This window comes from Amphiura filiformis, chromosome 5, assembly GCF_039555335.1.
Source record: "Amphiura filiformis chromosome 5, Afil_fr2py, whole genome shotgun sequence".
Lineage (NCBI taxonomy): Eukaryota > Metazoa > Echinodermata > Ophiuroidea > Amphilepidida > Amphiuridae > Amphiura > Amphiura filiformis.
This window is the reverse complement of record NC_092632.1, coordinates 40338428-40352435: the sequence shown is the minus strand read 5'-3', so window position 1 is coordinate 40352435 and position 14008 is coordinate 40338428. Positions and strand designations below refer to the sequence as shown.

Sequence of the window (14008 nt, the reverse complement as noted above, 5' to 3'; positions counted from 1 at the left end):
TGTATGATATTAACACTTTAATTTGATCATGTATACAGATGATCCTGAGCAGCATCCAGAGCAGTTCCAGGGTATGGCAGACCCTCCGATGTCAGAGCAACAGGCACAGATGCAACATCAGGCACAGCAGGTTAGTTGACTCAATAGCTTTAAAGAATGCCAACATGTAATTATTTATCTATTTTTATTTAGTTTTATTGCTTTTTATTTATTTGATTTAATTTGTGTTATTGCGTGCAGGCCATGGAGGGCGGAACAAATTCCAAAGATAAGTAAGGGCCAAATACACCTTGTTTGGCTGTTTTCAGTATATTTCAGACCTGCTTAGGGGCCACCCACTATTGTTCCGGTGGGGGTGCCGATTGAGAACTTGTGCCAAACACATTTTGTTGTAGAAAAAGGTGATAATAATTCTGTGGACACAGATTTGGCTGCAAGGATCATGCATGGTGCCAAAGTGCTTTACATAATTTTGTGATTTGAGACAGCTGTGCTTGGTTTTAATGAAACAGATTAGTCAAATATCACACAACCCATTTCAAACAGCTGTCTTGGTTTTTAAAACAGGAGATCTACCATATTGAAAATTATAATCTATTCAATTGGACTTACTATTTTGAACTGGCGACAGTTTCATATCCTATCCTGGATGTTTCCTCATGCTCTCTGATTTTTCGGCGGCGATTGGTTCAAAATAGTAAGTCCAGTTGAATAGATTAATTTTATTTGATATTTTGCATAGCTGGATGACTGAGAATATACGTAAATAAATAGAAGAGATCAGGAAATAGTGCAAATATTTTCTGCAAATTCTACAGCAAATTTATTGGCATTCTTGCATTTCAGGACGCTATTCGGTTACAAATGGAAAGAGCCGAGCAACAGGCAAGAGAACAGCAGGAGCAAGAGAGGATCTTGGCAGAGCAGAAAGACCTGATTGAGAGAGAAACACAGAGACTGTTTGAACAGCAACAGGAAAAGATTAGACAGAGACAAGAAGAACAGAAACGACTTGATGAAGAGACAAGACAGAAAGTACTCCAACAACAGCAGATGTTGGAAGAGCAGAGGATGGCAGAGGAACAACAAAAGGTTGGAATTTGTCCTTTGAATATTTTCAGATTTTTTGTGCCAATTTCCTGCATGTTTGATATGGCAAGTTGTTATCATTCATAATGGTCTATTGACCCCAGACGGAGATAAATAAAAACATAAGCATCAATTGCGTATCAGTCAGGCATTCAAACAGACATTATTTATTCATATAATTTTTCAACATGACTTGTGTGGAAGAATCCTGTAGCATAATGGTGACAAACACATGAACAAGAACAAGCTTTGCCACACACGATCGCCCATTGGCCCATCGAATGGGTGTCCTGGTAATCAGAACAAAACACACATAGCAACCAAAACCGGGGGCAACATTGTGTTAACGAGTTTCCATTGCACCTACACAGCACTGTATCTTACTCTTGCGAAGTTGATACCTTGAAAGTTGATGATGATATAGAAATAGAAAGTGAGATTTCATTCAAATCTGGTCAACCAGGCATACCTATTTTTAACGGATGATCCGACATTGCTACTGAAATCAGCCTTCGGCTGGTTTAAAGGCTAGGTTGTGATGCAAATGATCTTGAGTACCAGTAACTTCCGGTATAGATGACAATCGGCGAGGAATGTCTTTAAGGTCATTTGCATTATAACTCAACTGATGACTGAAGTTATTTTGAAAGTATTTTTGTCAAAGCTGGGTAAAGTTATACATTTTAATTACTTTTGCTTCTATTGAACAGCTAGCAATGCATACAAATTCAATGTGTCACTGGCTGGTCAATAGAAGCAACAGTAATTAAAATGTACAACTTGATCCAGCTTTGAAAAAATAACTTTCAAAATTTCTTTTTTTTTACCGATCCGGTATTTTACCGATGATGCGCATATATCGGTACGATACGATAACCGATCCGATTATCGGTTGAGCCCTAGTAGAAAGAGTAAAATAATGTGTAGTATCATCGTATTTTCACAAATTATTTTCCAGCTGCTGCTTGAGCAACAGAAAGCTGCTGAGCAAAAAGCTCGGGAAGAGGAGATGTTGAGACAACAACAGTTGGCTCTTCAAGTACAGAGAGAAGAAGAAGAAAATGTTAGACGGCAACAGGAGATGATACAAAGGCAGAGGGAGGAAGAACGCAGACAGCAAGAACAGGAACAGCAAAGAGGTAATATTATCATGATAGAATGATATCTCAAGTGATATTTCAATACCATCAAGATGCTTTACCATGGTATGAAGTCCTTTTCAGAAGCACATACTGAATAGTGGGTTGTAGTAATGGTCAATGTTCACTACTGAATTTGAGCTACAAGCTACATCTACATACTCACTGAGCCTGCACACACACACACCCATATACCACCCCCACCCAGCACTGTGGACACACACATTGGGAGTTTTGTTCACCTTATTACCATTTTTGCTAGGCGAGGAATGACCTCACATGCATCCCAAGAGCAGACATAGTTTATATATATGTTTTAAAATGAGTAATACATGTACCATCTAGCACTTTTCCTGTGTCTCCACTGCTGTGTGTTGAATGTATAGATTGATGATATTGATAAAACACACAAACACCCCCACATTATATTAAATTTTAAAAGTCGTAAAGTAGGGAGACTAAAATGCATTAATTTATTTATCCACAGTGCCATTACTTCCAACTCCAGACAGAGACAGAGGGATGCCTCCCTACAGGCATGCAGGTACCCCTCCTGGCCCTCCCCACTGATGCAAACTACCCCAGGACCACCAAGGCATCAACAGCTTCCACCACCCCAGCCATTGATGTCATCAGGACCCCCACCAAGACCACCACATATGAGAGGACCACCTGCTCCCCCTAGAGAGATGTCTCCCCCTCTCCAGCATGAAGGTAAGCATCGCACCACTTATGGCTGTTTTCAAACAAAAAGGCAAATGCTAAAAGAGACTAAATATAACAGGCGACAAGTTTCACCAAAGTTTGTTGGTGATATAACATGATGATTTCTGGTGCTGTATACTTTTCCAAAATAATTTATTACAGGGGTGATCTTTTCTTTTAGAACACCCCTGCTATATATGGACTAAATTATTACTTTTGCATCAAGGTTTACTTTTACATCAAGGTATTGGAAGGAGGGCAGGGCTTCGATAAATGAGGGAAATTATGGGGTAAAATACAAGGTTAAAACAACTTTTTGAAAATGCCTTTAAAGCAAGAAACATACCTTCATAAAATCAGCATCACTTCTGTCACATAAAAAGATGTTCAGATGAGTAGAAAGTGGCAAAGAATATGTGAAATGAGGATATTTTTAAAGAAAAATATAGTGTGCTTTTTGAGAAATTTGCCATCTTGAATAAATGCAGAATTGAGTCATGCAGTAAAAAACTGTCAAACGCGCTTGAAGATGCTTGATACTCGAGCATAAATCACTGTGGAAACGAGCGTATCGTGCTACGCGAAAGTTTTGAAGTTTGCATCACCGGTTTTACATTCAGCTCTTACGTCAAAAATTGTGGTAAAAACATGGATTTTGGAACAAAATAAAGATTGTTCGACAAAATAAAAGGTATGTCTGTATAGCTAAAAACATGTTTAACTTTGATGCGAAAGTTTAATTTGATAAATTCATAATTTTAACCTTATATAGATTGGGTTGTCTAAAAGAAAAGATCGCCATTACAGGGACTTACTTTAAAAGGGTTATAATTGAAAATTATTTTTTTAAACTGTTACCTTTGAAAAAAAAAAAATAACTTGGATACACCTGTTGTGCGATTTTCTGTCAATACAAGTGGAGCAAAGGTTACTTGATCAAGTTATCAACAGTTGTTCATTGGGTGTGTTTATGAAAGAAGAAATCATTATTACTTATGTCTAATGTTTAAATTTTGCAGAACCAGAAGAGGATCAAGAGCCTGTTCAACTACCACAAGCTCTCGAGAAAGTTCTGGAGTTTAAGACAGCCAGAGTACAGGAAGTTGGAGTAACTGAAGAAGAAGGTGAGACAATAATTAAAGTTTACATTATTTTGTGAATGATAATAAATAAATAATAAATTTCGTATATAGCACCTTTTTCCAGATCTTGAAGGATTCAAAAGCGCTGTAATTTACGTTGCTATGGTGATTCATCACAATCAGATTGCATCAACTTTTTTTTTTTCATGCTTGTCTTTTGTATGTGTGTGTTGGGCCGTTTTTGTTTTCCCACACAGATCTTATGATCTGTCAACTTGTCCAAAATAGTGATCACTGATGATAGGGATGGGTTATTCTGTTTATTTTCCTACACGTTTAACGCATCAGTTACGTGTGTGTTTAACGTATTAACACGCATTGATCCAGCCCCGTCTGGCGGCAAGATTCATGAATATACGATAGGTGCGGTGCACCTCACAAAACCGGAATTTCTAATAGTATATGTACCAATGGCGCCATACATAAGGTAACATTTGCTAAGTCAACTGCCCAAACATGTCAGAAACTATGCATTATTTTGACGTATTAGTGTTAAATAATGAATGTTTTGAGCAAGTTTCATGTAAATTATGAAGGTCGTCTTCAGATTTTGTTACTTTCAACTGTTGATTAGCATTGAAGAATGGAAAATTGAAGGTTGAACTTGAAAATCACTTGTGTGTTATACGTTTACCACTATTGCCAAACGTTTAACGGATTATGCGTGTGTTTAACAGTACATGTGTTTAACGTTCCCATGCCTAACTGATGGTAGTGATTGTTGTGTCACACCGGTCGGATCTAGTTTTGGAGAGATTTGCTCTTTACCGGCATAAATATCTTGCATAAGACCATCTGGGTGTTTTAACACTACCCACATAATTTTTCTGTCAAGTTGTAGCAGAAAATGGGCCATACAAGCTGAGTTTAAAGCTGAGTATTTTTCTTATAATTTCAGCAATGAACCAGCAGGAAGCAGACGACGATTACCCTGAGGATTACGCTGAGGAACCTGATGCAGACGATGAAGTAGAGGAAGATGAACCAAAGAAACCAACGCAGACATCACAGCCAATGGTAATAGCAACTATGTTGCACAGATTGGTGTCATTTCTCTGCTTCACCTGTGTGTTTTGTTGAACACTTGTGCTATTCCAGTTGAAATCTATACACCCCCTATTGTAGACATGACACTAATCTCCCAGACAGGGGTGTAAATTTCAAATGGAGTCAGCCATTATAAGGTAGTCTGATGTGAAATTCACACTCCCTGTGTGACAGATTTAGGTCATGTCTTACATTGGGGGTGTATGGATTTCAACCGGAATAGCCTAATATGTCAGTGCCTGCTTATAGTGCTTAATGTAGGCCTTTTGGATTATGTAAAGAAATGACTAAAGTCGCTGTGTTTGACATCAGAGAAGATATCGTACCCTTCCCAGAATCCTTTGCAACATGACGCATCACCTCATTAGATAAAATGATGTTTCCCTTTGTTTTCATGTGGAGAATAGACTGACTAAACATGGGTCGATAGTCAAAAAATAAACTTATGAATATGAACATTTATTTTCCCTGTATAAAGAGTGAATTTTACTTCCACAAATCTAATTTTTTCCTACCAATTTCAACAGACAAAGAATCAAAGAAGGAAGAAGAAAAAGAAGAAGCGTCGTGCAGCCAAGCGTCTAGAGCAGCAACAGCGAGAGCAGAATCAGAAGCAAACAAACAAGCAAGGCAAGAAGGACGAGCCCAAGGTTGAAATAGAGTATGTTCCAGAGGAAGTGGAAATTGTTGACCCACAATTCAGGCAATTCCAGAAAATCTTTGAGGCTTTTCAGGTAATTTGATGTTGGCAGTTACTAGTGGTTTCATAGAATTAGAGCCGCACCATGCTGATTTGGATAGAGCAGGGACTCTCAATTATATTTGCTCGTGGGCCATGGACCAGAATCATTTTAAAAATCTGTGTTTGGGGGGCAAATACACATTGGTTTGCTAAGTTTACTGTACATTTTAGTATCAAAGGCCAACCACAATTGGTTGGTGGGCTGCCTATTGAGAATCCCTGGGATAGAGTTACAGGGGGATATTGCTGCTAAAGAACTTGTTGTCTGTAGCTTTTAGTTCATTTTCATCTTAACATATTGAATCAAAGTGAAATTACATATGATAATATGAAGTTCATACTCCGACGGAGCCTGTCTATAAATTTTAGTTATTTTAGTTGCACCCTATACTGTGATTTAATTATCATTACATAAAACAAAAACTGAAACAATTTTGTTGTTGTTGCTAAAAGTCACCTTAATCGCCTTTTTCACAGAACCGAGGTTCTCCCTGCATGCGCAAAAGTGCATTTTTATTTCACATGTTTTTCTAGTAATGCGCCTGAAGGCTTTTACAAAGCGTACGCGGTAATTAAAGTATGCGTTTGACAGGCGTACACACACAACATGCACTTTGTGGGTAGAACCTTGTTTAAAGATGACCGTGCAAAGGGTCAATTATTAATTGTATCAATTAGCTTCTTTACCTATGTAACTCATTCAGTATTTACTTTAAAAAAATTAAAACTGAATGCGAATGAAATGTTCCAGCGAAATACAGAAGTGTTGATAAATTGTTTATTGATACTGCAGCTAATTTAACTGATACAAGTATCATCATTCTCTGTTTCGTTCTTTTTTTCCCGTTTTAGTTGGCTGATGCAACCAAGTCTGATGCCAAATCTGCAGAGGCAGAAAAGGAAGAGAAGGCGGCAGAAAAAAAGAAAGAAGATGAAGAAAAGAAGAAGAAAGCGGAGAAGAAAGACAGTGATGATTCGGACTCAAGTTCGGATTCGGTAGGTGCTTCTTGCCAAAAAAAACCCCAGATAACTGGCATTTGCACAAGGCATAAGTGGAAACTTAATGGTCCTGCATTTGAATTTTGTTTCAGTATTAAACCAACAAAAAAGTAATAACAATGTTTGGAAACAGATGATCTTGAATGTGGTCCTCTGCACTGTGATAGTTATTTTGAATGGTAACATTCTCCAATTCAACAGGTTCATTGCTTGACAAGTATTAACAGTCAAAAGTCCCCGTGCTGTGAATTCTCGCATATTCATGAGGGCCGACCGTACGATTATGCCGTGTCTAACAATCACGCCAGCGTTGCGTGCATGGCAGTTTCACCTGTCACATTTTATGGAACAATCAGCCGTCATTATCGGGTGATGCTGAGACTTTGGCTGTTTGGAGTTTGTCTGTTATCACCTCTAAATGCATGGTTATACTTATAATTTGTGATGAGATCAAGCAAAATCAGTCGGAACTCAGAAATATTGATTTTAAGATATAGCCAAACAGAGGAAATATTTCCGTTTGTTTCCTTTTGTTTTAGAAACTCTTTAATTGCTCATATCTTCAGAACTGGTTGCTCAATTTCAATGGGGTTTTCTGCAAAATGCAGCTTTGTAAATGCTTTTTACTATCCTATAAGAACTTGAAAATGTAATATTTCCGAGTTCCGACTGATTTTGCTTGATCGCATCACAGTGTTTTAATGCTGTGTACTTGTGTCTTGCACATTGTTTGGTCCTGATATTTTCACAGCACTGGTATTACAAGTTAACTATTGGTTGCACTTGGTGGTTACAAGTAACGGGTTTATTACTGACGAGTAAAATTGCAGGAATTCCCAACAAGTTTTAGTTCATTCACATCCGTCTATAGAGGAGATCGCATTATTTATCACACGTTCAACGTCTGAATATTACTCAAATGCACTCTATTGTGAATTATAGTTTATTGTAGTCAAATTTTGGCTTTTCATATTCTGGTTTATTCCATGATTGTCAAGACTGACTCTCAAATAACATTTTCCCCTTTTTAAATCAAAATTAAGTTGAATGGCGCTAAATTCAACTTTGTCCGTACTAAATGTGTTAGAGATGTTTACTTCAAGAACATAGGGATGGTTACAAAACCTGACTGCTGGCGCTCCTGCAGATCCGGTGCCTGGTTCCTATTGACACGGTTAAACCGCTGATTCTGCCATAGAGCCGGTGGTCAACCAGCGTTCGTGTTTTGAAGCCATTCCTTATAAAAAATGATAAAAGATTTGCAGCAATTTGGTAATTATTGGATGCAGTAATTTAGATCCATATGTTGTAAACGCTGTGGATTACTACATATTTTTGTGGTTCCATGTAGTATTTTAAGCATGTTAATTTGTTATTTAACATAAAATGTTCAACTACCTTTGTCAAAATGTTGAATTTGTCACCATCAATTTGGCAATAAGTCTAATATAATGATACTATTCAATTGTTTTACCTTCGTTCCTTTTTAAGGACAAGGAAGACGATGGAACGCCAAAGATTTCCAAGAAGAAATTACGCAAGTTAAACAGACTGAGTGTTGCAGAGTTGAAGCAACTGGTGTCAAGACCAGATGTAGTGGAGATGCATGACGTGACAGCTAGGGATCCCAAACTTCTGGTGTATCTCAAGGTAAGGCTAGTACTTAGGCTAAAAAAAATTGTCATGTTAGCTTGAAAAAAAATCTTAAAAACATAATTTTTTTTTAGCCTTACTGGTTTTATTATTTAATTTTCAAAATTGAATAAAGTTTGATGAATGTTATAAAAATATGTAATTCCTTTGCTAAAAAAAACCTTTGAGATCCAGCATAAATATTGAAATGCTTTTCTTCATTATCTCTTAAAATTATTATTTAGTTTTCAAAATAATAAATAAAACTGAAGTCTAAACTGAGGCTAAAGAAAAAAAAATAGGTTTGTCTCATGTCTCTTGCTTGGCGAGTGCATTAGATTTATGCTGCACGTTTACTTATGCAAAATTGTAGGAGTTGAATTATTTCATTTTAACAAAATTTTCTCAAAATCTGCAGTAAAATTAATATTCGGTTTCAAATTTGTTTCCGATCGAATCGGCAACTTCGAAAATGACATAAACACAACCTGAATTCTTCAACGGTCAGAGTTCAAATATTTCGGGGTAAAGCCTAAGTCACATATGCAATCGCTGTGTCCCTTGGCTGTGTAGTACATTTGCGGTGCATAGTCGGTTCTACAAGGAAAACATGTTCTATGTACTATTCAAATTCTAAAGGTGGTAAGGGTTTGAAAGTGAAAATTACACTACAAAAAAACTCAAGATGGTTTTTTTTCACCGACCACAATAGAATGTACCGTTGAGCGATATACTGAAGTCTATATTTAGTTCAGAAAATTTGTGCATAACGAATGACAACTTGGGATTTCGTCATGTTCATCAGTGGAAACAAGTAATATTTTGATGATTCCGTTCTTCACTTTTGCAGGCATACAGAAACACCGTACCTGTGCCCAGACATTGGTGCTTCAAAAGGAAATACTTGCAGGGAAAACGAGGTATAGAAAAAGCACCGTTTGAGCTGCCAGAATTTATCCAGAGAACTGGTATCATGGAAATGAGACAGGCTCTACAAGAAAAAGTAAGTCAGTAGAAACCAGGCACTGATATTGTGCATTTGTTTTTTGAAATAGCCCAATTTTGCCTCACTGTAAGTCAAAGTTTATGAAATTTCCCCAAAATGTGAAAAGAAAATTTGTGTTAAATTTCGCTGAATATTTTGAATTTTGGTATATCGATGGGTCCAAATTTCTGGAAAAAATGGTATATTGATGGGTCCACTTTCGAATTCACAGTGGCACACCCCTACCAAAACCAAACTTAAGTACCCCTCTGGCCAAATTACCATTGCCAACTTATAAGTGGTTCCATTTTCATTTGGGGTGATGTCATGGGGGTCTACATCTATAAGGCCCCCCAAAAAATTGTTTGTTTGTCCTCCACAGCTTTGAAAGAGGACGTGTGGGGGGGCGGATTTTTTTTTTTTTTTTAATTTTTTTTTTGGATTTGGCACATTCCTGGACCTAAGAGCTAAATGCTACAATCATTCATGGTGACTTAAAAAACCAACATTTTGATTCTTTAATATGCAGTTAAAGTTATAATTTGTGTTCATGTCATAGTCTTTTAATGATTTCAAATCCAATGTATTTTGAAGTCACTAAAAATAATAGACTGATGACATGAACACAAGTTATAACTTTGTATATTGAAGACACAAAATGTTTTTGTGGGGCTTTTTTAATTTTCAACCATGAAAGATCTTAGTATTTAGCTCTAGCTAGGTCCAGAGATACTCCAAATCTGAAAAAAAAAATTGAATTTTACTTATTTTTATAAAAAAAAAAAAAAAAAAAAAAAAAATATTGGTCAGGCCTTAATCTGAGGAGCGGGCGGTGGAGGACAAACAAACAACTTTTTTTTTTGCCTAAGCATTGAATCATTTGAATATTGTCAAAAATACCATGAAGACGTAGAAATTTTTTTATTATGATAATAGTATCAGTTTATGTGATTCATGCACCTTATTCAGTGAAATTACTTTTATAAACAGTAACTCCAAAAATACATACATTGTTAAAAATGTCTTTCAAAATAAATATATCCCTTGGGCATTTGGGCAATGTTTTGGAACCCTTCAAAAAATTTGAAATACCCCTTCAGCAAAATGCTTAAAGTAAACCCTGTTAATCACTTAATATTTTTTCTGTCTGATTATAGGAAGAGCAGCAAACAATGAAAGCCAAGATGAGACAAAAAGTACGTCCTAAAATGGGCAAGATTGACATTGATTACCAGAAGCTCCACGATGCATTTTTCAGGTTGGTTGAAATTAAACTTCTCAAAACACTTTGTTAAAAGCGTACAAATAATATGACCTGCATGCGCCCATAGTCAATTTTGACTTTTATTAGGGAAAATGGATTATGGGAAAGGAAACTGGAATTATGGGTAATTTGTCTCACAGTTATTTATTTCAAGTTTATACAGATGTGACATGATCTCCTCCATGGGGGCCAAAGGAAGCATTTTGGCAAACAAAAGTTTAGCATATACTGAAAACACCAAAGATGTAGCATACTTGGTTCTAAAGTTCTGAAGTTTTGTGATGTGTATTATCTTATGTATTTTATTGTCTTATCTCAATTTCAAATTTACTACATAATTGTATAAAAGTTAGGATAAAAAACAAAGACAGAGAGTTTGCAATATTAAATAACAATATATTCATCTATAGTTTCAATATTGTTTGTTTTGTTAACATTGTATCTGGTGACAATATCAAAACACATTTGACTTTTGCATTGGGTCTCAAAATTATTTAATTTTTTTCCTGTAATATCAGGTGGCAAACAAAACCCAAGATGACAATCCATGGTGATTTGTACTATGAAGGCAAGGAATTTGAGACAAGATTGAAAGAAAAGAAACCAGGTGATCTGACGGAAGAACTCAGGACAGCACTCGGCATGCCAACAGGACCAGTAAGTCCACAAAACAAATAGTCAAATTAAACTGAATTACCTTTTTATATTCCCTGAATTACCTTTTTATATTGTATTACAATTTAGGCTCGTAAAGAAATTGTGAATTTGTATTTGTTTAATCTTGAACCAACAATCCCAATCTTAGCCTTAATCCTAATTGTGATCCAAACTACCGTATTCATTCCAATAAGCGCCCAGGGAGCTTAACAAAGTCATTTTGTGTGGGCGCTTATTTTTCATGGTTTACCTAATTTTATTAGAGACGAATCTACGTATGTTATAAAAGGGTCCTGAGACGTTCTAGTAGCTTTTCTGATGAAGTTTACACAGGACTTTGAATCCCCCAGCTATTTCACTATATCACTGTCTATACATCACTTCAACATTAATGGTAGCCTTTAGCAAATTGAAAATACCCTGGGCATGGGCGCTTATTGGAACGAATACGGTACATGTATTCAAAGTGAATTCTTTACACCATCTTTACATTGCAAACTGAACAAATTGACTGCAATTTCCATAAAAGTGGTAATCTGTGACTTATATGATCTTTTAATTTCAACTGGTTTGTTTTATTGCAGAACTGTGAGAGATACCCACCACCATGGTTAATAGCCATGCAACGTTATGGACCTCCTCCATCGTATCCTAATCTGAAGATCCCTGGGCTCAATGCACCTATTCCAGAGGTAAAAGCATTTGTCTGTTCCTACGAGGGGCAGTCAGTATGTAGTAACAGTTGGTCTGCCCATGTTTAGGATCTGTCTTTGTAAAATTTAAGAATTTTTGCACCACGTACGTCGAAGTTCACAGTTCAATGTGCGAACTGTAATTAGGATAACAAAAATGACTGGTAAGCAAGTCTTCTCATCTGAGAAAATAAAAATAGTGGACAAGAAATGGCACCTTTCAAGCAGAAATACAGCTTATTTATTTTTCACAATATGACAGTAATGGAAAGAAAAGTGCAAATGTTTGTCATGTTTCGTTTTGACAAAGTGACAAGCTCTAGTGAAACAATGTACAGGTATTAATAATTAATGAGGTAAAACCACAGAATTAGAGAAAGAGAACCAGGACTCAATCGCCATCTTGATACAGGCATGGAACAACAATTGGGGGTATTCGTTTTCCCTCGGAATGCACTTGAGGTATTCGTTGTCATGCAAGCGCGACATGGATGATGGGCGCATTTGAGATACGCACTTGATGCGACCTGCATGCGAGTACCAAGACGCTTCAGATGAGACGCAGAGTTCTTTTCGTTCGTCTCCGCACACTGTCGGCAAGGACCCGAATAGCCCCAATTTTCTACCGGCCATAGCTGACGACGTGATTGTATGTGGCGGTATAGGGAGACCTGGTTCTCCTAATTCTGTGGGTAAACAAAAGTATACTAATTAAATGGTTCAAGATATCAGAATACAATCCTGGTTTCCAAAATTAGGTAAATGAGTTGAAGTAGGTTATGTGAACATGTACAGTAGTTTGCATCTAGCTATACCAAAGCATTTTCCCTTTCTGATGTGGCAGTGACGTCAGTTTGCATTTCATTGGGCGCAGCTACAAATCGCTAGTGTTCGCTCAAAGCGCTGGCGTACACACGCACACACTTAAAGATGCTGCCACAACGCTTTGACGTTATTGCCACAGCAGGGTGGAAAATGCTCTAGAAGATCTTGAGGTGATAATGACCTCTATCAACTGTTACCAAAACCAATACATTGCATAATTTTAACATATGTCTTGATATATTCATTTCTATATTTAACATGTCTTGATATCACCATTTCTATAATAGAGTTGTTCATTTGGATACCATGCCGGAGGCTGGGGTAAGCCGCCTGTAGATGAGAATGGTAAACCACTCTATGGAGATGTATTCGGCACAAATGCAGCTGACTTCCAAGTAAGTGGTCAGTCTACGGATTGAGTTGTAGAAAGACAAGATTCAAAATGTGATGAGAACTGTATATATCTTTCCTATTTGTTGGAAGTTGCGTCATTCTGAAATGTCAAAGGGGAGGATTCTTGAATGAGCTTTGGTATTCATAGTAAAGAAGTGTGTCTTATGTAAAGTGACATAGCCAGGAATTTTCGAGGGGATAGGGCAAGGCTTCTTTCAGGGGAGCTGCAAATTTGACAAAAATGGGCAAAAATGATAAAGAAGTATGTCTTAGTATACAGTGACGTAAGCCAGGGATTTGCTGGGGAAAAGGGCAAGGGCTTGTGTCAGGAGAGGGGAAAATTTGACAAAAATGGGCAATAAAATATTACAGCAGCCAAGATCTCACTTCGGGACAGCTTCTCCCTTTGTTACACTGTTGGTGTTGCTCACATGTGTGTCCACTGGTGGATCATGGATATGATTGTGATTGATGTTCGTGATAAACTATTCTCAACATTACATCACTATGTGGACATTAAGTTCTTGGAAAATTGTACTTGAAGATCTAGAGAAAATGTTAAAAGTTTGGGTAGGATAGGTCCTCTAAATAAGATTTATATTATATGCGAAGGCCAGAACCATTAGTTTTTTGTTAAAAAAATGCACACAATTTAAAAGCCTTGCTTTTCTCAGTCTTGTTTGAATTGTTAATTTTT

The 14008-nt window shown here is 36.9% G+C and overlaps 1 protein-coding gene across 1 annotated transcript in view; it reads left to right on the top strand.

Moving 5' to 3' along the window:
- Positions 1–14008, top strand: part of LOC140152192 (splicing factor 3B subunit 2-like) — a 34855-nt gene that overhangs the window by 7955 nt on the left and 12892 nt on the right. Inside the window, exons 3-16 of the mRNA XM_072174492.1 lie at positions 39–130; positions 847–1092; positions 2048–2228; positions 2682–2942; positions 3953–4057; positions 4974–5092; positions 5650–5856; positions 6717–6860; positions 8355–8513; positions 9346–9498; positions 10638–10738; positions 11263–11401; positions 11986–12093; positions 13206–13313. Coding sequence (XP_072030593.1) covers positions 39–130; positions 847–1092; positions 2048–2228; positions 2682–2942; positions 3953–4057; positions 4974–5092; positions 5650–5856; positions 6717–6860; positions 8355–8513; positions 9346–9498; positions 10638–10738; positions 11263–11401; positions 11986–12093; positions 13206–13313 — 2123 coding nt within the window. The remainder of the gene's footprint in view (positions 1–38; positions 131–846; positions 1093–2047; positions 2229–2681; positions 2943–3952; positions 4058–4973; positions 5093–5649; positions 5857–6716; positions 6861–8354; positions 8514–9345; positions 9499–10637; positions 10739–11262; positions 11402–11985; positions 12094–13205; positions 13314–14008) is intronic.